This window comes from Mchenga conophoros, linkage group LG14 (genome assembly GCF_057382185.1).
Source record: "Mchenga conophoros isolate Kocher_MC1m ecotype Shallow Benthic linkage group LG14, M_conophoros_male_GT1.1, whole genome shotgun sequence".
Lineage (NCBI taxonomy): Eukaryota > Metazoa > Chordata > Actinopteri > Cichliformes > Cichlidae > Mchenga > Mchenga conophoros.
The window spans coordinates 21,055,817-21,080,442 of NC_140539.1; the positions used below are offsets into that span (position 1 = coordinate 21,055,817).

At 41.5% G+C, this 24,626-nt stretch overlaps 1 protein-coding gene across 3 annotated transcripts in view; it reads left to right on the top strand.

Moving 5' to 3' along the window:
- The window catches only part of LOC146559664 (lissencephaly-1 homolog), a 39,255-nt gene extending 14,667 nt beyond the window's left edge, over window positions 1-24,588 (top strand). For all 3 annotated transcript variants that reach the window (XM_085243329.1, XM_085243331.1, XM_085243330.1), the window contains exons 3-11: window positions 7,323-7,407; window positions 11,132-11,206; window positions 11,469-11,675; window positions 16,167-16,335; window positions 17,652-17,754; window positions 17,892-18,120; window positions 19,829-19,930; window positions 20,052-20,208; window positions 21,202-24,588. In XM_085243329.1, coding sequence (XP_085099455.1) covers window positions 7,323-7,407; window positions 11,132-11,206; window positions 11,469-11,675; window positions 16,167-16,335; window positions 17,652-17,754; window positions 17,892-18,120; window positions 19,829-19,930; window positions 20,052-20,208; window positions 21,202-21,275 — 1,201 coding nt within the window. In that variant the 3' untranslated portion in view covers window positions 21,276-24,588. The remainder of the gene's footprint in view (window positions 1-7,322; window positions 7,408-11,131; window positions 11,207-11,468; window positions 11,676-16,166; window positions 16,336-17,651; window positions 17,755-17,891; window positions 18,121-19,828; window positions 19,931-20,051; window positions 20,209-21,201) is intronic.
- The last annotated feature ends 38 nt before the right edge of the window (window positions 24,589-24,626 follow it).

Below are 24,626 nucleotides of genomic sequence, written 5' to 3' on the forward strand. Positions count from 1 at the left end.
GTGCCATGTGTGTCTCTGTCACCTATGTTGTGTCTGGCTTTATTCTGTGTTTATCCAAGGATGAATTATGCACAGCCTCACTGGATTAAAGAAAGTTTGACTTTGGCTTCAGCTCAGTCAACAAAACTCCATCGCTGTTTGACTGAAAATGTGTATATGCCACACCCATTATAGAAGAAAAAAAAACCCTGCTTTTGTTTTCTTATTTTAACATAGACACCTGGTTTCCACACCCATGCTGCTTTTGATCTTAAAAGCCATCTGCTTCTACACACCCACAGAAACGCACAAAGGAAAGTCAATGTCTAAAGTCGACATTTACTTAAAATAAATAGATAAATATAGAATGATGTTAGAACCTTCTTCTTTTCTGAATTCCAGTATAGTGGGGTTTTTCTCCTTGGATTTTTCTCATGGCTTAAATGATAATCCCCACAAAAAAAACCATTCCCCTACCTGTTTCACACTCACGCTGACTGCATTGTGATCATCATCCTTCTCAGAGGCTTTGTGATGACAAAGATGGAAATCTGTCAAGGGGTATTTCTGCCTTTGGGGGCTTTTCTCTGGGGTTTCCCTGACTTTCAGAGGCCTTACCATTTTAGGTTTGGGGAGGATGGATTATTATTTTAAAGAAATTGTAAGTACTAATAGTAGTAGTTGTGTTGAATCATGTTTTTTCAGCTACTGTCTTCATTGTAGTTATGAAACAAAGCTCAAAGCCCTTATTGGCTTTTTTGGGTTTTTTCACTTGCGTTTGATCCCTTGACGTATATACGTTGTGCTGTTGCCCCACAGTCACACCCAGCAGAGCAGTGTTCCCAACACTGGTCCTTTCTTTGAAATGGTTACCCCTGTCTGTGTGTTGAAGGAAAAAGTAGACCTTTACAGAACAGAATGAGGTATAGCCAAACAGTCTTTAATATAGTGTTCAAGTTAGTGTGAATCGAATATAAGTATTAAAGGCAACATGGAAAGTGATAAACTAAATCACTTTTGGGAGCACATTTCATGCATGTGCATACATCTTCATGTGCAAGTTGTTTATCTTTGCATCTGCATGTCGGTGTTACTGGTATTTGCTCACTGCAGACTTGGAGAGGGGGGAGTTTACCCGATTGGAGTGTTTTCTCTTCTTTGTTTGACCTTTTTATCCTCTTTAAAGTTGAAGCCATTAATATGTTGTATATAGGCTCTATATTTATATATGTGCTTGTTGTTTTTATGTTGATAGATAGATGTCTTATTGTGTTTACTTGGTTTAAAACAAAAACCCTTAGGTGGTCTGAAAAGCTTTCTATGACAGACAAAGCCCTGCTTCTGGAAAAACAAGGGTGGTGATTGCCTGAAGGTGCCAACCAAAGCCCAGAGCTCTTCTTTATCAGTCAAGTAAGAGGAATAGAGCGATTTTCATAGAGCTAGATTTAGCTGGGAAGTTATGCAATCTTGTTATTTATTTATTTAGTTAAAGTTCTCACTGAGAAGTTATCACCTCATTTAATATTAAAGGCAAATTTAGACCACTGCTGCAATTCTGTTTCATGTTGCTAATTGCCCGCAGCCTTATTGTTTAATATAAACACTAATCATAAAAAACAGGGCAGTGCTGTGTGGTGATGCAACCAATGTCTTTGCTGTTTGCACAGTGATCATCATCAGACAAACCAACCACTGACACAGCCTCTTTCACCTTTAGTAGCAGTCAGAATGCCAGAAAAAGTCCAGTTGAGATGCAGCGTTAGTTGAGATGCACATAGCAAAGAGCTGTGCTGTCTTTTGAAGAACATAACATTGCAATATGAAATCCAGGGTAAAGTGAATTTTGAGTATGCTAAGATATTTTTCAGAGTGTAGACCTGAGCTGTGGTCTGTTAAATATTTATCAGGAGTCTTGAAATGCAAACGGGCCCGTAGACAGAAATGGAAATATTCCTTTGTGAGGGTTTTTTGTGGTTATACAGCAGGGGGGCAACATCCTGTTCAACCAGCTGTAGCTAATGGAGCTGCTGTGTAGTGTGTGGTGCATTGTAGGTTAAATGTATTCTAATCTGTGCCTTAACAAGAGGGTGTTTGTTGGCTGATTAATTTCTATGCTCTGCTGTAATCACTGGGCATGTCAATAAATTAAATGATAGCCACACATTTATATATGACGTGCTTTATGGAGTGTTGCGTTCAGTTTTTCATACTAAACTAGTTAATAATCTAAAGAACATTAGTCTGATCTGAAAAATCAGGAGCCAGAATTAACAACAGAACTTTGCTAAGCTACAAACCCGCACCGCTTGATGGATTGTCGGAGCATTACGGCTATCGTAGGCGGAGCCTTGCGGAGTAATACGTACTGTGCTTCAACATAATATTACCGTATTGTGTGTAAAACCTCTTTTTAAGTTTTGTGGATATTATACATGGTTATGCTCAGGAGATGTCGGCCCATTTCCACTGGAAATGCCTTTTGGTTAAACTGTCAGCAAGGAATTTGCATTTCCACTGTTAAATTTGTGTATAGCTTTAATGCACATAAAAAAACAGCTGCTTGTTTAAGTGAAAATACACTGATGGTTTTTTTTTGGGGGTTTTTTTTTTGCACTAATAAAGTTGTGGAGTTGTAAAGTATTTTGTCTCGCGTCAATTATATCATCAGTTATATCATTATTGCAAATTTTAAAATATATATTGTGATAAATATTTTTGGCCATATTGCCCTGCCCTACTTTACAGTCATATTGCTTTCTCCTTTTCCTGCACATTCACATCATGTGTAGCGCTAATGGGTATAATAAAAGCTTCCCAACCAGCATTGCACTTTACCAACAACCTTGATATAATGTCTCAAGTGAAGCTAAACAAGTGAGGAGACTTTAGTCACGTTGTGTAATTTGACTACTGTTTGCAGTCAAGTGAAAAGCTAGCAAACAAAGAAAAGTTGTTTGTCTAGAGGAGCTGGGAAATACCCCCAAACTGCTCTTTCTTTCCTGTTGGTTTGTTATTGTTTTGGCTGTCCTGCTAACGTCCAGCGTACTGCATGGCGAAGTTAATGTTGGGCTCATAGACCAGCATTTTTCATTTAAAACCTGAGCGACAATCTTTCTGTGCAGTATTATTTAGTTAGTATGCTGACAGCGGTGTTATAAATCTTTAATAAAAATATTAAATGAGAGCAATAAATATTGGGTAATTGAACAATCTGCTTTATTTGTTTGATTTAGTTTAGCTTCAGGGGAGGCTGTGTTCGTGCTTCTCATTTCTAAAAGGAAGCAAAAGTGGAGTGGGAACTGCGAGGAAGTGATGTCACTGGCAGACGAGCTGGATGCCTGACTCCCTCTCTTCTCAGAAGGATGAGGTCATGCATCTCTTCCTCCTCTCATCCCTGTTTTTCTTCTCTGCATCACAGGCTTTTCTTCTGGGACCATCAAGCGTTTGTAGCGCCTAAGAAAGCGTAGAGGTCTGATGAAGCATGCTAGTATTATAACCCACGTGAGGCTTGCGTAGGCTTTTGCTTAATGACACTAGATTGCTAACACTTGTAAGCAGATGCTGGTGTGAGAGTTTCTGAATAGTTTGAGTGATTAATCTCGTATTTCATCCCCTGATGTCATCACGGAGATCTCACTGAAGCAGGGACTTCCAGTGCAGGCTTTCAGGCCATCTATTGTTCTTGTTCCTCACTTCTCTCTGGCCTGGCTGGCCACGTTACTCGCCCTGCCCTCTTTCTCACTGTCTCCTTATCGAGTCATCTAGCTGTGGGCTGCTTGTAACCATGGAAACTCTGTTCTCCTTCTGTTGATATTTGTACACCTCCCCATTTTTATTTCTCTCTCCCCCATTCTCTTTTCATCACAGTCATGAGGATTATAGATGGTTAAAGACTCGTTTTGTTTCTTTTTTTTTTTTTTTTTTTTTTTTTAAATTTGGCACATCCAGTGTGAAGTGGCAGCCGTCAGCTCTGCATCCCCTATGTCAATGACTGATTTGAGCAGTGTGGATCTCTGTTGACCACTTCTGATTGTGTGGGTGTGTGTGTGTGTGTGTCATCCCTCCCTTTGTTCATTCGTCTGGCTGTGTAGCTGTTTGTTCTTAGTTATTTGTCATTCTTTTTTTTCTTTTTTTTTCCGAGATATCCTGCTCCAATATTGATCATGATCATTTAACACAATAAATTAATATTTTAAATATTGTGTGTTTGTAAAACTTTAAAGAATAATCTGAAACTGAAGTGTTTGTTAACAGCTAAATTGATTTCACTAGTCTTGCTGACGAAAGTCTGTATTTCCATTATTTTCGTCTTAAGATCAACTAATGTAGCTGCACCCTTTTGGAAAGTGTGATGCTTTGCTATAAATGCAGGAGACCTAATTCCTTTAGACCCACTCCACTCTACAAAGGTCTGAATGAGAGCACCATTGCTAAAGACAAAAGTCTTTTCATAATTGCCAGAGATTTGTGTGGAACGTCAAATGCACAGTCCTGCTCCACCAGATGGTTTACATATAAATAAGTGACCTTCTGCACCTTCTTGTGGTGCGATAGAGATCATGGATACATCAATCACCATATCAAAGGCATCCTCTGTGCCTCAGCTCCTCCTCCTCCTCACCTGCTTATATACTCAAGACTTTGTGCTTCCCCCCTCCCTTTGGTTGTCTTCTAGGCTTTGAACAGGCTGTCAGAGGAGTAGATAACCTCCTGCTAACCTTGAGCCTTAATAAGGTCTGGGCCTGTTGTCACAAGGATTCTGGTGGGCAGAGAGAAGCGGGTTTCTGTGCTCAACCCTGACCGAGAGGGTGCAGGGGGCACAGGCTGGGCTGACAGATTGTACCCCCCCACACCCCCGTCACATTGGCACCTCAAAGCAGCGCCTGCCTGACAGCTTGTCTGGCATCTCCTGGCATAAATGGTGTCCAAGGGAGCAGGAGGACCCAGAAAATATTGTATATAAGTTTAAAGAAATTTGCATTTCTTTTTAAGGCGGTTCAGTTTTATATTGGTCTTTGTTTGGTTTGGTAGGTAGGTGATATGAGACTGAAGGTGGAGCTGGAAAAGGTTTAAGAAAACACAAATCCAAATTGACCCTGAAGAAAGGTCGTCCCCCCCCCCCCCCAAATCTTAGAAAGCACATTTAGTGATTTCAGTGTTTGAAAGGTGCTAAATAAATAAACTTGCCTTGCCACTTGCCTGATCATGAGCTTTGCGCTTTTTTTTGTTGCTCATTGAGTTTAGGTGGGCAATTCAGTTAATATAAATATAACATATGCTATTAATGAAAAAATACTTGAAAAAATTGTAGCAATAGAAGCTGATCAGTTCTTCTAATTTATGCTTGCAAAGTCAAACTTTAAATGGACAGGCTTATTGAACACAGTATAATGGAAATTTGTGTCTTTAGAATTTGAGGTCTAGCAGTGATGGTTTCTAGATGCATTCATAGATGTGGTGGGACACATTGCTGTTCTATCCTGAGATCATCGGGGGTTTCTGGTCTCCCCTTGCTAAGGTGACCCAGCCAGGATTAATCAGGCCCAGACTTGTTTCCCAGCAGCATTGACCCACCATTGGACCTTTTGATTCAAATTCACCTGGGGGCCCTTTGTACAGATTTGATGGCCTTCACCTTTGCAGCACCTCTGATGCCAAAAAAGGTCTAGGTCTTACAAAGGGAGCAGGCAGCTAAACATCAGCATCCCACTTCTATGGGCTCACAGTACATTCTCCAGCCGCTCCTCCGGCACTGATTTGTCAGTTCTCAGTACTTCAGCCATATGCATTCGTTTGCTTTTTCCATGCAATATTCTTGGGAAACTGTGAGGCTAAATAGAAGGACCTGCTTGGAAGAAGCTTGTGTGTGTAAAACACCTGGCCTCAAGAAGGTTGGTGTCACATGGTCTGGGAACTTCAGCTGCTTGCTCAAAAATGTCCGCAGTTCCCAGTTTAATGCTGAAGAGAGCAGGCTTGCTGATGGTTTAGAGTTTGGCTGAGGCTTCTTCACCTCCACCAGGTGAAGAACATTCATGTAGTCATGCACTCATCAACCAAGTACAAGTGCACACACAAACCAAACATGAGTATGTGGGAAACTTCGGTGAATGGGTCAGACAAGCAGTGACTATTTATTCAGTAGTGAATCAAATGTCTGTACAGCACCTCAATAGTAAAACACAATGAAACACCTGCATGGCAGTGTCCACATTGTAAGTGGAGCTGTACTGGATAATAAATGAAGGTCTGATTAAAACATTATCAAATTGCTTTGTCGCAGTTAAACTGGTAGTTGCCACAAGAACATTAAATTATGCTCAGGCTCAAATTATAATTGAAATTGCAAAATCACCAAGTGGAAGAATTTAAATATATAATCCACTTTTGTTGTGCACCCTCCTGAGAGTCTAATTAGGTGGAAAATAAAAAGGCGAACTGTTTGATACTGACTTGAACCTCATTAATAACTCTTGGTAAATTGAACTGCTGCTGAGGCTGCAGTCATGAACCAGACGTGCGTGCGTGTGTGCATGTGTACGTTTGCCGTGTGCCCCACAGGGGTCTTTGGGTTTCCCTAGAAGACAAAAACAGGAAGAATGAAGGTAGCTTCCTCTGTCCCTGCTCTGCCTCACTACTCTATTGTCTTTCCTATCTAGCCATCTCTCTTCACATATTTGAAATAGTAGGACTGTTGTGCACTGCTGTCACCATCCTCACACCACCTTTTGTGCCGTCTTGCTGAAAAGATCTGGTGTCTTTGAACATCTGCAGATTTGGTTCTTAAACTCAGGAGATCGACTGTTTTTAAAATAACAACAGCCAGAAGCTCGTAGAGGTCACAGGGGTTATTCCTTCCCACCTCCATGATTTCTCTCTGTTTTCCTTCTCTGTGCAAGTAGGTGATGGTGGGATGTACACTGGCTTTCATTTTCCCTATATGTACATGACAGGGGAGTCGTCCATTCCCATTATTTGCCCACAGCAACAAGAGCTCATTATAGAAGCCAGACAGATATGTTCTCAATTTTTGTCAGATGGGTGGAGAGGGGTGGGTGTGCGTGTGTGAGTGTAAGAGTGAGTGAGGAGAGTGTGTATTTTTCTATTGGTAGTGTTAAGTAAGCATTTTTATTATTATATAGTATGATAACAGTCTGGGAGTGTGAAAAGCATATAAAGTGTCTTTGTCTGGCACGTTTCCTGAACCTGATGATTTTTCTGTCTTTGTTTCACCCTGTTGAATGCAGCTTCATTACTTGCATCGTCGTTTCTGGTGGCAGCTTAACTACTATCTTGTCTGCTAATCAGGAACGACTAATTATGGTTCCTCTTTGTCTGTTTTCCAGAAATCGAGCCATAGCCGATTATCTACGTTCCAATGGATATGAAGAAGCATACTCCACCTTCAAGAAGGAGGCGGAATTGGATAATGTGAGTAGATTAAGGACAGACACATACATCCACACAGCCAATCAGACCAATTTAAACAAACAGTAGGTGTTGATTTCCACTTTATTTCCCATCATGAACATTTTTGTCAGTATGTTCAGGAGTGTGACCTGGAGCACCTGCTCCTGGTCAGGATGCTGATTGGTGTGGCTTGTGCTGCAAGCCTTTTTTATTTAAATTAATATATATTAACATATATACTTTGAAAAAAAAAAACATTAATAGTTCTCCTTTCTGATGAAATATGAATGTATTAATTCCTTCTGTCACCATTTTATTAGGCACACCTATCACAAATGTTGGGCCCTGAAGTCTTATTTTTATGTTGCTTATATTGAGTGTTTTGGACACTCATGGAATGTGGAGAGTTAGTGGTGCCGCACTTACACTTACATTTTTTTCTTTTGTGTCAGCCCCTAAAAACAACATCTGGGTCATGTTCTTTTCCTCGATGTGCCTTTCCTCTTCTTGCTTAGTGTGAATTTTCTGGTGTAGCTATAGCATTAGGAGCAATGCATAAAACAAACCAGACATAAAGTTCAGTTTATGTTGACATTGTTTTAGACAGGTGTGAATTGTAATGTTGTTTTATTTATTTATAATGTATGCATTTGGACAAAAATACCAAACATCTAATGTAATTAAGAAATGTGAATCCAGCACTCACAGTGGAAGAGGTGGGACTTCACTGCTTGGCTGGATTTAGGGGTGCGTGTTGAAAAGGTCAAGCATCTTCAGTCTGGGGTGTTCAGTAACTTAAAATTAGCAACATGAACCACAAGAAAAGTATGACTTTGAGTAATTGTCATTTTATTGTAGGTTAAATCAATAAACACCAGTCAGTCACCTGTGTTAGTTGTCATTTAAAACTCATTCATCTTTTTTTCCACATAATACGGAGTGTAGTAAGGAGCCTAAAATAAAATATGTGCCCTTTAGAGCTTATTGTGTAGTGTTTGCCATGTTATTGCTTATTTGTTTAAAGCTCTCTTCACCTGAGAGCGTTTCTCATCTCACTCTTGCTCTTCTGCCTTGTGGCACCTTTTCTTTTCCATTGCCTTCACATGACACCACACTCCCCTCTCTTCTGTGTCTTCATCTGTCATTCTCCCACTTGATCTCCACGTGACAGGCCTTTGGAAGCAGGGTGAATAATGGATGAATGGCACAGAGGGATTGGTGCAGCCTTTTGGGTATCGGCCACACACACCTTGACGGGACTCGGCTAAACAGATGAAGCATTTAAAAAAAAAAAAACATTTTATTGTTTTTTTTAGGACTGTTAAGTATGTTACCTTTTTTCTTTTAATGCGTTTAAAGTGTGGTTGGGTTTTGTTCTTATTGGTGAATTAAGTGTTCCTCGGTGTGGCTCTTTGTGGATGTTTGAGAAGCAGTTTAAAGTTAATGTCATGACAGACTGAGTGCACTGGTAGGAATAATTAATGTAGGTCATGCTCCAGTATTTTCTTGCCTTTTTGAAGGAAAGTATACATACCTGCATGCACAGATAAACATGTGCACGCCTTTTTATTAGCCACTGCCAATTGGCTGGTAGGCAGAAGTGAAGTCTGGCACTCAGTGTGTGTGTGTGTGTGTGTGTGTGTGTGTTGTCCAGGCAGATGGCAGATTAGATGATTGCAGACTTGTCCAAACTGGGTTCCCCCACTCAGTCCATCTGAGATAGATCTGCTCGATTTCTTCACAGGGCTCCGTACATGTCTTTGTCTCTCTTTCTTGTTAACACCTCCTGTAGCCCTGAGGAATCACCTCTTGCCACTGAAACGTGTTAAATATAGGCTTCGACATCACCTGCAGCTCTCCACACCTCCAGGATGTCTGGAAACAGACACGGCTGAGTAGGGGGCTGTGAAATTGGAGCGCACTGCTAATTTTCTCCCTCACTGACACCCGTGGCTGTCTGTCAGTGTGGGTTTTTGATGCTTTGGTACTTGCGCCCTAAAGGCATGGATGTGCATAGAGTCCTCCAAAACTGTTGCATTGTTTATAGAGCGAGGCAACACAAAGCAACACTTCAGATTTACTTTAGCATATACTTAAATACACTTTAAATAATATTTCAGAAAAAAAGATAAAATGCTCTGCTTGGTTATTATTATGGTTATGCATTTTGATTAGTTTTTTCCCCCTTTAGTTTCTAGAGTAAGTTTGCCTGTTTCAGTTTAGTTTTGTGTGGTTTTTTTGTTAGTTTGGGGTTTTTCTTATTTTTAGAATGCGGGTGGTGTTTTGTTTTGTTTGGGGGGTTTTTCTCCACGGATATGATACTTGTTTCTGACTTCTTACATTAATAATACAAACACAACACTTCATGTCTCACAGACATCCCAGTCTCTCTAAACGTGCACTAAAGCATGCTGTTTGCTTGTTGTTTGTTTTTGTTTCACTGTTATTTTCATTCATTTTAAGAGTTAAATTTTTAGTTGTATTGCAGTAACTTGAAGCTTTGTCCACACTTATTTTTAGTTCTAAGTTAATCCTTAGTTTATGTCAAATATTACTCGATTTCAGTTTTTATCGCAAAGATTTGTTGATTTTCTTTGACTAGTGTAACTGAAGGTCATGAGAGAGTGATTTTTTTATTGTTATTATTTTTTTAAAGGCATTTAATGACCCTATGCATCGTTACTTTGATAAACAGGATGTATTTGCACAGAGCTAACTTTGACACTATGTGTATAAGAGAATACACTCAAAGGGGTGTGTCATGTTTTATTGTTTGATGTTTTCAAACAAAATTATTGCAGAAAATAGTATTTTTAACATTTACTTGATGTAATTTGTAGAAAATTCATAAGGCTATTAGGTAAGCTGTGATAAGTTTGTTTATTGCTGTATGTAATCCTATAAAATGGTAAGGCTTGTGGGTTAATTGGTAGCAGTCTATAAAACGCTGGTAATTAGCATCAAAGAGTGCTGCTGGAACCACGTGCCACCACTGGGCCAACATAATTTATTTTGTTGTGTGTGGTGAATAAATCCCTGGTTGGTCTGCACCTCATCTCTGCCACAAGCCGCCTATTTCAGTCATACCACTGCTGGCCTTTCTAATAAAGATTTTTAAAGACATGCTCTGTGAGACTGTCAACCTCTACATATATGGTATTTAACCTTTGGTGCATATGTAGCGACACTACAGTGTTTTGTTTCCTCCGTTGCCTGTTTGTGCCATGAAGCCAGTTACGTAAAAGGTAGAGTCCAATTCGAGGAATAAGCCTGCAGGTGGAATCAGGCTTCAGTCTGCCACAAGTTAACTTCTACCACTGCTTCCAGGACCGGGTGTGTGGCTGTGAGGCTGTAAGCCTTTCTTGTCTGCAGGAGATTAGCTTGTGTGAGGAGGATTTGGACTTGGGGTGTGTGTGTGTGTGCGCGTGTGCGCGCGTGTGTGTGTGTGCGCTTGTCATACAGTAGGTTGGCAGTGTCCTGCAGTTGGTTTTGGCCTGTGAAGGGTGTGTAAATAATCTCCCCCCCCCCCCCCCCCCCCCACACACACACACACCTTTTTGGGGTTTTTTTTGTTGTTCTTTGTTTTGTTTTTTCTTTTTTCTAACTATAGCCAGATCTCACTATGCCCCTACCCACCCTTGACACGCGCACACACACAACATGCTCCTCACCGATTATGCTAAGCCCACGATTTTGACTTTCTTTGCCAGTTTTTCTGATACCCCCCTCACACCTTTCTCCCCAGAATGAAGAACTGGATAAGAAGTACGCTGGCCTTTTGGAAAAAAAATGGACCTCAGTCATCAGATTACAAAAGAAGGTTTGTGAGGTTTTTTTTTTTTCCCTCCTCAAAGAAAGCTTGTGGGGATTGTAGTCTTGTGAAAGGTTCGTGATATTGGTGCTCAAGCAGTTGTTAACACTGAAATGAAGTCTGTCAAACAAAGCAATGACACCACTGTTGATGTAAAATACTAACTTAAACACAAACAATAGTCTCGTGAATCCATGTTCCTTCTCCCGTATCTCCTAAATGCACATTTCAATATGCTTCACCAGCTTTTGTCCCTGTGCTCTCTGGCTAGGTGATGGAGCTTGAATCCAAACTAAACGAAGCTAAAGATGAGCTCACTCTGGGTGGGCCCGTTACTCAGAAGCGTGACCCCAAAGAGTGGATCCCACGCCCACCAGAAAAGTATGCGCTGAGTGGCCACCGCAGTCCGGTCACCCGTGTAATTTTCCACCCCGTCTTCAGCGTCATGGTGTCAGCCTCTGAGGACGCAACAATAAAGGTCAGTCCTGCTGGTTTCAAGTCGAAGAGCCAAGAGTTTCCAGATAAAATCTGCAGTAGGTGATTTCACTGACAAATTTGTCTCGGGGCTCAGGTTGCACATAACAGTCTAAATAACTTTTGAAGTTTTTAATGGAGCCCTGCAGGACTGTGCTCTCCCTTTGCACATGATCCAATAACCCTGATCTACTGATGTTTGTTGTTCTGCTCAGCATAGCTGCTGATGGTGGCCCCAGTGAGTCTTATGATGAGTTCAGAACATTTAAGCTTTCCAGGGATAAAAACACTGACAGTTTTGTCTTCAGTATATTTGTCTCTAAATTCAAGCATCGTACTAATCAAAGTTTAAGAAATGGTCTCAAACTGTGTTAGTGGAGCTGGATTTTTAAGCTCTGTTAATTATTTAGTTTAAAAGGAGAGTAATAAAGACAGTTGTGTTAAGTAGACTGGTATGGGTATCCCAGCAGTGGATGTGCACTTTGTTGAGAAAATGTGCATTTTGTTTAGTGTCACATCTTTTAGAAGAATTTCTACAAATCCAGTTATTCAGTGTTTGATGCCTTCTATTCCCAGCATGCACAGATGGCACAGCTGTCGCTCTGCATGGGTAATATTTGAGTATGCTAATGTTTTAATTCATGATGTTTGGACTAAAACAGGCATTTACGCTTGTGAGAAATGTTCAAATGCAATATTGCATGTATATCATGGCTTCAAAGACCCAAAAAATGACTCCATGAGTGGTTTGTGTGTCTGATTTGGGAGCTTCCTCATATCAGAGGTAAAGATGCATGCAGCATAAATCAGTGTTTAAAAATTGCTTTATAACCTTGTTTTATCGGTCCAGTTTTGCTCTTTCACTTTGTGCTTAATGTAAGCTGTCTTTAAAGTGTAGAGGATGGGTTCAATTCTTTCATTTCAACGGTTTTGGTGTCCAAAAACAAATTATTTTTTTTAAACATGGCATTTTCCTTTCACAAGATATGTTTGCATTGTAGGCAGTGAAAAGAGGCATTCATGTATTGAGTGGCCTTTTTACATTTTTTCATTGTCAAAACATAAAAAAAAAAAAAAGCTTTTATGGAGACTGAAGAAGTAATTTGGCCCAGTGATCAAAATACACATGAACAGAATCTGCATTCTTGGACTTGGTGGTATAATCTACCCTGACTTTAGAGTATTACAGCAGTAACCTCCTCCTGATTAGAGATTTAAAAATTATCTTCTTTTTTTTTTTGTCTTTTAATTTAAAGCCTGCTTGGTGGCATTTTTAACTCAAACACCTTTTGTTCTCTTCTTTGGATGATGCTTCCCTTAGCTTTCCCTTTACTGCTTTGACTCTCCTTGCTAGATATACTCTGGATTATACGAGTATCTGTCTCTGTGTCTTGTATTTATTCGTGGATTCCTTTATATAAACTCTGTGTTCTGTCTCTGGGCTATTTTTGCAGCTGCGTTTCTCCACTGCTTCACTGAACAATGCCAATACTCCGCTGAGCTGTTTATCTGTATATTTTATTCATAAGACAATAACAGACATTTGTACATCTCCTCCTTGGCTACACCCACGCAGCAGGGAATTCTCTCTCACTCCGTTTTGGCATCTTCTTCCTTTTCCAGCCCCGCCCTCCAACTCGCTCCCCCCACTGCACCCCCTCCTCTCAGCATCCTGGCGCATTCATCTTCCACTTAAACCATTAGCTGCCCCACCATGACTCCATGCCATCAGCTGTCCCTCCCTCAGGAGCAGGGAGGCCCCAGGCCGAAATATTAAAACTGAGCCTTGATTTCAGGCGAATCTTTTCCCTGTCACCTCCACTCTCTGCACCCTGCTTTGAATCCCCCATTTGTCCTACTTTTCATCTCCTAAACCCGTTGCGTTTAATTTTTTTTTTTTTTTTTTTTTAACAAGGAACGGACCCCTTTACTCAGAAAAGGCCAGACTGAGAATCTTGTCAGCTGCCTGACCTCATAATCAGGCCGTCTGTTAACATGTGGGAGGCAGTAGATGTTAGCTTGGTTTTGCATGAGGACCCTGGGTGAGGTGGGGTGGAGTGTGGGGTAGCGCTCTCTCCTGAGATTAATCTGCCTCACAGCACCTCAAAAGCTCACTAATTAACACCTTGTCTTATTTGTTTAATCTCCACAAAGAAAGCAGTAAATCTTTTTGTGGTCATTAACTGTAGTCACATTTCTGTTTGCTGCTACTCGAAGAAGTTAACTTCCTCTATAGCAACTGATTCAGAAACCTTTTCATTTATAGAGGAAACCAGCTTCATCAGAATTTTGCTCTTGATGTACTAACCATCATTTTGATAAAAGCAGGTATTCCTAACCTCGTAGTATTTTAACATGCAGCCTTGATTTCAAATGCATATGTTACCTTGTGTGGTTTGTGATCTTCATGCACCAGCAAATACCTCTCCAGCTCTGTACTGCACTATAACAGCTCAATGGGCAAACAGAGCTGGTACTGACTGATGTTTAAAATGCTGACTAGCCTGCTCATCGTTGGAGTAAGCAGCTTCATTTTCATTTGTGCTGACTGCTCAATATCTTTCTGCTTTTGTAGTTTATTTTTTAAATGATATTTTAGTTTATTAATCCCCAAAGCAGCACTGAACACTCAGTAAAATAAAATGGATGATGACAAAATGTATAGTAGGTAAAAATTTATTCAAAGCTTGAATAAATGCAATTAAGTAAATCAGTGTTTCTTAATGAGACTGTTTTTAAAATGTTTTCTAATGCCATTTATTGAAGTTATTAACAGTAACTTTGCTTGATGTTACTGGCAAGTTGAAACTTTGTACCATAAACTACCAAGCTAATGGTACAATAACAAAAGCTGGCTATGGGCCAGTAAATGGTGGGAGGGCTTTTGGAGGTCAGACTGCACACACACATTAAGCCCTTTAGAGCTGTGTTTCCTTACCTCTCACGTCTTGATTAAATTTAATTCCATTATACCGGAGGGGAATAGAGGGGAAAAAAGGTTAAATAATTCCATCACATGTTTGGTGAGAGGCAAAAACTTCTTTGGTGGGCCTCAAAATGTTTTATATGCAGGAAGTTCTGACCGGAGGTAACTTTTCACTGTGTAGGTACTTTTATAATCCAATATCTGCAGCCGTTGTGACAGATCATAAGACCACCTCAGGAAATGTTATTGGTAGGCTCTAACCAGCCAGGAATCAGAGTTTTGACTTGGGTTGTACATTGTTAGAAACCCCCTGTACTTGTATCTTTTCATGGGATGTAAGCTGTTTTGTTGTTTTTTTTCTGTTTCAAATCCTGTTTGCCCTTTATTTTAAGTAACATCTCTGCATGGCAAAAATTTTAAAAAATTAAATTAAAAAAAAACAAAGAAACCAAACCCATAACATGAAAATATTATGTGTTTGGGAAAAAATACATGAAAATAGGAGTTAACTGAGGGCTGTAAAACGACTAAATCTACTCAAAAATTTTAAAAGGGTTTTTACACCTGAATATGATCACGGTGGTTTAAATAAAAAAAAAATGAAAAAATAAAAAACAGCACTCTGAGGAACGTCTCAGAACGTTCTCTGACACCTTTTCTGCTGTGCTCGTAAGAAATCTCTCTTAATTTGCAACTATAACACCCTTTCATGTGTGTACAGCGTGCAAATCATGCTTCTGTGTGTGCTCAGGTACACCACCAGGATGTCAGGGTAATTTAAACAACTGAAGTGTGAGCTTTCTCATTGCTTTCCTCACAAATGGCACATGGACAGAGTCTTCACATTATTAGCGGCCTTTGATATTTAAAAAAAATCTACGATATTTTCACTGAAAGAATGGAGGCTATTAATCAGTGCCAGTCTGAATCATCGGTCTTTCAGTGTAGAGTTACAGGTTAATGGATAGCTGTGCTTTAGCCTCTGCTCCTGAGTACTGTTATATGTGTGAGTGTGAAATGTGTACATCCAACAAAAGAGGGAGAGAGAACCACTGAATTCATCCAGGACAACCTCCCCCAGCCATCTGTAGCTTCCTCATGGGAAGAGGGAAAAGGAAACTACGAGGATGGGGGAGGTGATGGTAGGGGTCTCCCATCACCGTCTGCCCCAAAATTCCCCCACCCCAGGAGAGGAACCAAGAAGGGTTTATCCCTTCGTGACAAACCGTCTGTCTGCTTTAAAGCTAGAGACGCAGCAGCTTTCAGGCTAGAAAAGTAGACTTTTCTATACTGTGCTCCGTCTGCAACACTCAGACTCGGCACAGTAACGTGTTAGCTTTTTTCTGGCCAAACTGTGACCCTGATGAGCAGCTCTAAGGTGCCACAAGCTCTAAAATGCATTCAGTATGTGCTTCCTTTGACTTCTGCCATCAGTGCGTCTTATTGTTGTAACTGTAATTTCAACAACACAGAGCTACAGACGATGCAACGTTTGGGTGTGTGATGAAATGAAGTGTATCAGCGGTATACAAACTTAATGTTGACAAAGTGATTTGCTTTGTCCATCAGGTGTGGGACTATGAAACAGGAGACTTTGAACGCACGCTGAAGGGCCACACAGATTCAGTGCAGGACATCTCCTTTGACCACACAGGCAAACTGCTCGCGTCCTGCTCCGCAGACATGACCATCAAGCTGTGGGACTTCCAAGGCTTTGAGTGCATCAGGACCATGCGTGGTAAGAAGATGAAGCTGTCGGTTTCTTTTCTCTAGTGGACCTTAATCACAGCTGCTGCCGTTTTATATCCCCTTTGTTATGGTTTCCGCACCGTGTGGTTCCAGTGCTCAGGTGCTACACGTGCTGCTTGTTATCACATTTGATGTGCATCAACTGGCACCAACCCAAGCCGGGAGTACAGTTAGCTCTGGATTCAGCTCTTCTTAACCTAAAAAATAATTTTAAATGTGTCCTCTGGCCCTGCTCGTTAATGGACCACCTTACCAATGCTTTTCATCTTCAAACCTTGAATCTGAAGTGGCCACTGATGGCTGTCTGTGAAGTAGACATAAAAGAATATTTATTTTTGATGGGGGTGTAAGCCCTTCCTGGTGAGCAGACTAAACCCACTCAAGCATTCTTAAATTCATGCTGGAGTTGCAAATCCTGCGTTTTTGTGCAAGTGAGCAACAGATTTCACCGGTTGCCGGTCTTCTTTTTGATGTAAATGAGAGTGAGCTGCTAGCACACATCTATAAACAGACGAGCTGGGTTCGCTGCACAGAACTCACCAACGGAAATGGCTTTATTAATCTGAGCCTGCTGTTTACTTCTGTTAGCCACCATTTTCCCCCTCCTTCTTTTTTACTACCATCTCTGTCCTCTTTTAATTCACTCAACCTTTCCTCCTTTTTAATCCACTCCTCCGATTTTAAATTTTAAATATCTTGGTGGAAACACACACGCACAAAGAGAGGGGGAGAGAGAGGCCAACTGGTGAAGTAGATTAGTGCCGATTTGGACAGCAGCTTAATTACCCTCTTCAGCACTTTTCTGTGTAGTTGCCACCCATTATTGTAGCCTGGTGGCATGTGCAAGTACACACACACACGTACACACACACACACACACACACACAGGCCTTTTAGAGTATGCTTACTGTTGTCTTCATCTATTTAGCAGCTTAAATATGGCCCAGCCTTTAGGTAATTACGCGTCTCTTATTCTCTAACAAAAATGAGTGCCAAAGCTCCAGCATGTTGGCTTTCTTGCTTGTCAGCTTTTTTTTGGTGAATTATAACAGTGTTTGGGCTTTGTTTGGTGCTAAGCATGTGTTTTTAAATAAATAAATACATTTATGTTTCTAAATTTTCATTCTGGTGGTCAGATTGCAAGCAGAAAGACTAAAAGGATCATGTGTTGCAGTCTGAAATCATTAAATTACATTTCACAGCAGACTTAGATGTTATGTGGGCTTGTGCTGTTGGGCCTGTTTTCAGAGGTTCTGGGTCTTGCTGAATCTTTGTTGTTGTTGTGTTTGTTTTTCTGTGTTCCAGGACACGACCACAATGTTTCGTCTGTAGCCATCATGCCCAACGGAGATCACATTATTTCTGCCTCCAGGGATAAAACCATGAAAATGTGGGAGGTGGCAACTGGGTATGCAATAGACACCTTTAAGCTGTTCTTTAAACCATTGTGTGTTATTTATTTTTACTTAAGCTTGATGTTGGGTTTTAACTATTTTCAGCCACGCTGATAGCTTTCTAACTGCTCATGTTTTTTTTGTCCATTAGCTACTGCGTGAAGACCTTCACAGGCCACAGGGAGTGGGTCCGTATGGTACGACCCAACCAGGACGGCACGCTGATCGCCAGCTGCTCCAACGACCAGACAGTCCGCGTGTGGGTAGTGGCCTCCAAAGAATGCAAGGCTGAGCTGCGGGAGCACGAACATGTGGTGGAGTGCATCTCCTGGGCACCAGAGAGTGCCTACTCCACCATCCTCGACGCCACAGGCTCGGAGGTAAAAGATCTGCTCGGATACGTCTCATTTCTCCCAAACTCCTCGAGGTCCACACAGGTTTTGGTGTATGTGTTGGTTTGTTCTCATCAAATGTGCAGTTTCGCCTTGTATGAGTACAGTCACTGTTTGAGAACCCAGAAATCTTTCCTTCTAGCAGCCAGTGAGAGAAGTAAACATTTGTGGGAGGTGACTGGAATCAAGACACAGTGATATCTCATCATGGATTGCTTTCCTTTATTTTTTTTGTTCATCCTATCTTTACATAAAATGGAAGTTGACTCTAACACCTGTATCCGGCCACAAAAAGCAGCCGTAAGCTTTTCCTCCATTTCTGAGCGTTGGTCGTACCAGCAGAGTCGACAGTCGTAGTCGAGAGTCTGAAGCCCAGTGTGAATTTTTTCCTGAATTTTAAGTATTTTTAACTCTCACTAATGCAAATTTGCCTCAGTTCACCTCTTTGCATAGATACTGTGAGACAATATCACTTCTTGTTTGGTGTGAATATTACTTGAATTTGCAGTTCAATATGTTTTTCCCTCTTTTCCTGATTTTAAACCTGAGGTCAGATCTATATATTGGGATTGGGATCTATATGTATTATATTTGGAGGCATTAGTTTGGTACAACTGTATTTTTTTTTTTTTTTTTTTAAAAACGAAAAACTCAGTACTGCCTTACTGTTTCCATTAGAATTAATGGAGGGGTGGTGATTTGAGGTTGTTTTGCAGCTACTTGTTATATAGACGACCTCTGTATACCAAAGTATTCCAGAGTCAGATGTGAAGCAATCTGAATGACAGATAAAGGCTTGGCTAAAACCAGGTCATGCAACAGGACAAAGGGCCCAAGGTTGGATGGTTGCAAAAGAAAATAATCAAGGCGTTGCAATGATTAAAGTCCAGACCGGATTGAAGTGCTGTGCATAAACCGGTGAGCAAACCTCAATGAACTGAAGGAACATTGTAAAGAAGAGAAGACCAGAATTCCTCCATGGCAATTTGTGAGACTCATAAAGTCAAACAGAAAACGATTACTTCAAGTTATTTCTGCTCCGGGTGCATCTAAAAGCTGTTGAATCATAACGTGAACCTAATCGTTAACAGGATTGTATACAAACTGTGAGATCAGTTTATGTGTGATAAGTAACCATCACTAGTGAAAAATATTTGTAGCTTCAAACATATCAAAACCAAATAAGACTTTGACTGATGATGGCGAGGAGATTGAGCCACGAGGCGGCCATCGCTATACAGCCATGTGCTGCCAGTCACACACACAAAATCAGCCCGTCCTCCTGCCTCATGATCTTCAGTGTGTCTGATTGTAGCCTCGCAAATCTAAACACACATGCTCCCTCGCAGCAGTCGTCCCAATCTAACCTGTGTTCACAAAAGCTGACTTTTAGTACTCTTTAAATAGTTGTGGTTTTTTTGGTTTGTTTGTTGTTGTTTTTTTAAACAAGCCAACGTAGTTGTTGGAATTGGGTGAATCTGCAGGCTGAGAGACAGCTGTTGTTATACAGATGTTTGCACATGTGCTCTCAGACTAGTTGCCAGCAAACGTATAACACAAACGCTCAGAGGTGTTTAATTTAGGCTGCTCTCTGTGTTCTGGTACAGTGGGTACAGTATGATACTCCGCATAAAGTACAAACAATGAACTATACACAAAGCTAATATTTCAATCCCCTCCCCTTCTGCCCGACCAGTCCAAGAAGAGTGGGAAGCCCGGCCCCTTCCTGCTCTCCGGCTCCAGAGACAAAACCATCAAGATGTGGGATGTCAGCACTGGCATGTGCCTTATGACGCTGGTGAGGAGCATTTTTGAAGTTTTTGTGTGTGCCACGTCCATATTTTTGGGGGAAAATGCTTTAAGTGAAGATATATTTCTTCAGGAATCAGATGAGATGTGTGTTGCTGTATCTCATGCAGGTTGGCCATGACAACTGGGTGCGTGGGATCCTCTTCCACCCCGGAGGCAAGTTCATTGTGACCTGTGCAGATGACAAGACCTTAAGGATCTGGGACTACAAGAACAAGCGATGCATGAAAACCCTGAGTGCCCACGAACACTTTGTTACCTCTCTGGGTAAGGCCCCCCCCCCCCCCCCCCCAAAAAAAAAAGGTATTGTTTGTTGATGTTTTCTCCCGAAGTTCTCCCTCGCGGGGTGTGAATACATGCTCCAGGGTATTTGCTTTACAGTTGCGGTGAAGAAGCCGAGCTTCTTTACCAGGCTCGCTCGCAGCTGGGGTTTAAAACGTAGACAATCGCTGCAGGATTTTTTTAATTTATTTTTTATTCCCCCCTCTCTCCCCGCTCCCCAGTATCTGCAGCTTTTCAGCAGATCAAGGCTTGGTTAACTCTCCCGAGGAGCTCTTGAGCCAACTTTTCCTTGGCAAGCCGTTTGAAACCCAGTCCTCTTAAATCCTGCTTCAACCGGAGAGGATCGCTGTGAGCTATTGATGTGATGAGTTCTGGTGCAGTCTGAAAAAAGCAACAGAAGCACTTTTTGTTTGAAATCGGCAGAGAAAAAGAAACTTCATTTTCCCCCCTTTTTCTGTAGAGGTCTGTCATACAACACCACGAGCTCTTCCCCAAAGCTTTCTTATTTTAAAACCTGATATTAACTCTGCAGTCTTTTTCACTGTGTTCATGTTCCCAGATGTCTGAAGGGTGGTTTTATTTTCAGTGATGACTCACTTTCTATTCAGTGACGGGAACATTAATAAATGTTCCCAGAACAAATGAGATTTTGCGGGCTGCTAACCAGCCACGCCCCTGAAATATCGTCAGATTCATGTCAGGTCTACGTCATTTAAAAGAGGGGGGGAAGCAATGCCAAAACCAACAATAAGTGAAATGCCCCAAAGCTTTGCTTGTTCCTCAGAGCCTTACAGCTCCATTCTTGTCCACAAACATTGAAAACACATGCTTGATCCGAGCCAAGGACGTGAAATAAACACATAACAGGTGTTGGATATATACTGGCCTGCTGGCCCACAGGGGCAAAAATGTTGCCAATGTCACTGTAGTCAATTTGATGGTAACTCTGTTTTGTGTTTTTTCTCTTTTGCTCCACAGATTTCCACAAGGCCGCTCCTTATGTGGTCACCGGGAGCGTAGATCAAACGGTAAAAGTTTGGGAGTGTCGCTGATTTGGACCTTGAGAGGATTGGACCACAACCCCTGACCACCCAGGCGCTCCTCCTGCCATCCCACTTACCCTTTCACCTCCCTCCCTCACCTTAAACCCGAACCATCTCCTCCCTCCTTCCCCTCCACCCCCGCACATCTCGGTCCCCTTCTGTCGCACTCACCGCCATGGTTATTTACCCATCGCGCTCTCTCTGGTCCAGTAATTTTTATTTTATTTTTTTTGTCCTTCTGTGTAAATTATTCCTGGATGTAGATCGAGCTATTAAATGTTACACAAAAGTATTCTTGCATGGTAATCCAAAATTGTATACTGTAAATTTACATGACGTTGTCTAGAAGTACCATAGGTTTAACAACGGGGCTCGCGGAGCCTCCACCGACCAACCGAAGGCGGATGTTTTTGACTGGGTGTGAAACGTAGGGCACTAAAAACCGATAATTTAAGAAATGACAGTGTCTTTATGTGTAAGATTTATTTTTGTCAATTTTTTTTATTTAGGATTTTTCTTTTTCCCCCCCTCTCTCTCTCTCTCTGTTATTTCTCTCCTTCACTGTCGTAGTCTGTCGGTGCCTAGCTCGGTGAAACGTTTAAGAGACGAGGCAGGAGAAACGTATATGTGGGGCTTTGTTATTGAAATAATCTGTAGCTTTATAACATCACTTCTCAAGTGTGCATACCATTTCTCTTCATGTGGATCTAGGTAATATTTTAATGGCTGTATATACGAATGTTTCAAACTGTGTCCTTGGACCTCGGGGGCTTGAAAACGGCTTTGTACTCATTGTCACGGCGGCACATGAATTGCTGCTGGGCTTTAGATAAATGATCCCATTTTTAAAATGCGTGGCTTTGCGAGTAGCTACACTAAGCTTGTTTTTTCTTCTTTTGTTTTTTTAAAACAAGAAGCCTGATGTAGCGAGCGAGTTTCGCCGTCAGTGAGCGCCCTGGTCGCTGAGCAGACTTTGGGGATTACACCCGTTTAATCTGAGTAAAGATCTCGGGCGCGCCTCCCTTTTTAGGAGACGTTTTCCCTTCACCTCCTCAGTCAGACCCGGCCGGATCTCGTAGCCACGTCTCTCGCCTCCTGACCTGGTTGGATGTGGCGGGGGGCTTGGAGCACCAAAGGAAAGTCTGAAGATGCTCAGTTATCCCGCTTCGCCCTCTGAAGGCTTAAAAAAAATAACACAGTGAACTGGCTAATACACGACAAGGAGTCAAATTGAGCGCCCCCCAGGTTCCATATCTGGCATGTGCAAGGGTCTGTAATTTTTGAGTTATACCTTGTGCATAAAGAAATCGGTTTTGAGTACTGAAATAATACAAAGAAGCCAGTTTTCTGTGAAAATAAATGTAAATTTAGCTTGTTATCAATTAAGAAGCCTGGCAATTTTTTTTTACTGTCGCCGTAAACTGATAACCCTAGCCGGGAATGAGGATTAGTGAGGAAATGCCGGATAACTGCGGAGGTCGTCTCGTCTGGACGGTTTATACTTTAGCTCTTTACCCTGGAAACGCTTTCCTGAACTGAGCAGTTTGTCATATCTCAGACCTGCTTTACAACAAAATGACTGGGTTTGTATCTGCAGCTATCCTTAGAAAAACCCTGAAACTATTCTGATTGTCAAACCACGTCTTTATTGATATATGCAGAGGTGTCAAAACTCATCTTAAAGGGTACAGAGAAAGACAACACTAACACCCGAGGGTCTCCACAGACAAATCTCTCCTGAGTGGGTTTCCTCAAAAGTTCTGATTTTTGGATTAAATGCTGAAGAGACAACCATTCCACTTCCCTCATAGGACACAAACATAATGAAAAATAAATGAAACATCTTGCGTCTAGCTGTAGCTGCCAAGGTGATTTGTTAATCTTGCACATCCCTGTTTTTTTGTTTTGTTTTTTTTCACTGAAGCTTTGTTCATTCACTGGTGATCAAAGACAACAATGATGTTGATGAAGCGTTTAAATTAAATTGAAAAACAAAACACTTATAATTTCCGATTAGCCGTGTCATTCCAGTGCATCTCTTGGCTAATAAAGAATTCCACTGCTTTAACAGATCTTCTTATCTTAGCTTCTTTGCCAAGTTTTTCCTCTCTTCCTGTGTGTAACTGGATGTGGTGATCTGCTGCTCAAGCTCTTGCTAGTGGCCACTGTGAGCCTAAATGTGACCTGGTGATGTAGCACCGCTGCATGTAAGCCTGCGCCCAGAGGCGGAGCTGTCGGAACGTGACGTTTTAAATGATTTGGTGAATGATTGACTTAAAAAAAATTGGTGAATGAGTGCTTATTTGCCTTCTTCCTCTTCAGCGTTAATGATAATGGTGCCACGCTGTTGGAATCACAGAGAAATCGAGTAATTGTTCTTTCCCCAAACTGATCCGGGTTCGGACAGCTCTGATCTCTGGTTGTAGGACAGCTGGTTTTGTTGTGTGATGCTATTCGAGGGAGGTTTGACAGCCTCCTCCTTCTGTACATGTAATGGGATTGTGGCAGACTAGGATGTCCCAAAGGAGAAACCCTCTCTTTCAGGAAATATTACTGATGTCTCCCTTTTGGTGCAGTGCCCCTCTGCCCCCTTACTTTTTTTTTTCTCCCTATAAGCTGTTTTTTCTCCGTACAGAACATTTCGTCAGAGGCTTTGGATGAAGAGAGTACATTTTTGTAGTACAGTTTGGCTAACAGAGATGCCAACGTGTTAAATGTTCTAGCTGAAGCCAAAAATGGAGACATTTGTCTGTACAATCGGGTTTATCTTGAGAAAGCAGCCTCCTTGGGGGTCCAGATGCTGCAACCAGCCTTTTTGAAAAGTCTCCTCAGGATCACTCTGACATGCCAGACCACAAAATGTAAAGAAAACTTATGCCCCTCCTTGATTTTACTTCAAGGAGGAAGGTGATGATCAGAGGTCAGGACGATGTGCGTTCTGTTTATTTTGTAATAATCGGTTGGGGGAGGGGGAAAAAGAAGGAAAAAGACTAAAAGCAAACCTACAACATGGCTGACAATGTATGCAAGTGTTGGGAAAATCCCCTTTTGACATTCGCAGGTCCAAAGCAATCCCTGTGCTGCTCTGGTCTGGTGTGTGAAGGGACCGACGGACAGCTTTTTACTGTCTGTGGGTCGTTTCCCTCGGCCCTCTGTAACCTGCCTGTGAACCACACACGAGGACTTCAGACTTCACAACAAGCTCCTACAGGAGAGCTCATGATGTTATCGCCACTATGGTCTCACTCTTCACACAGCAAACTGTTAACAATATACCTGGATGTCATTATTGTTTGCGATATAATAAAAGAAGAAAATCTACGTCTGCGTCACCTGATTATTTCTTTAGAGAAGCTAGCA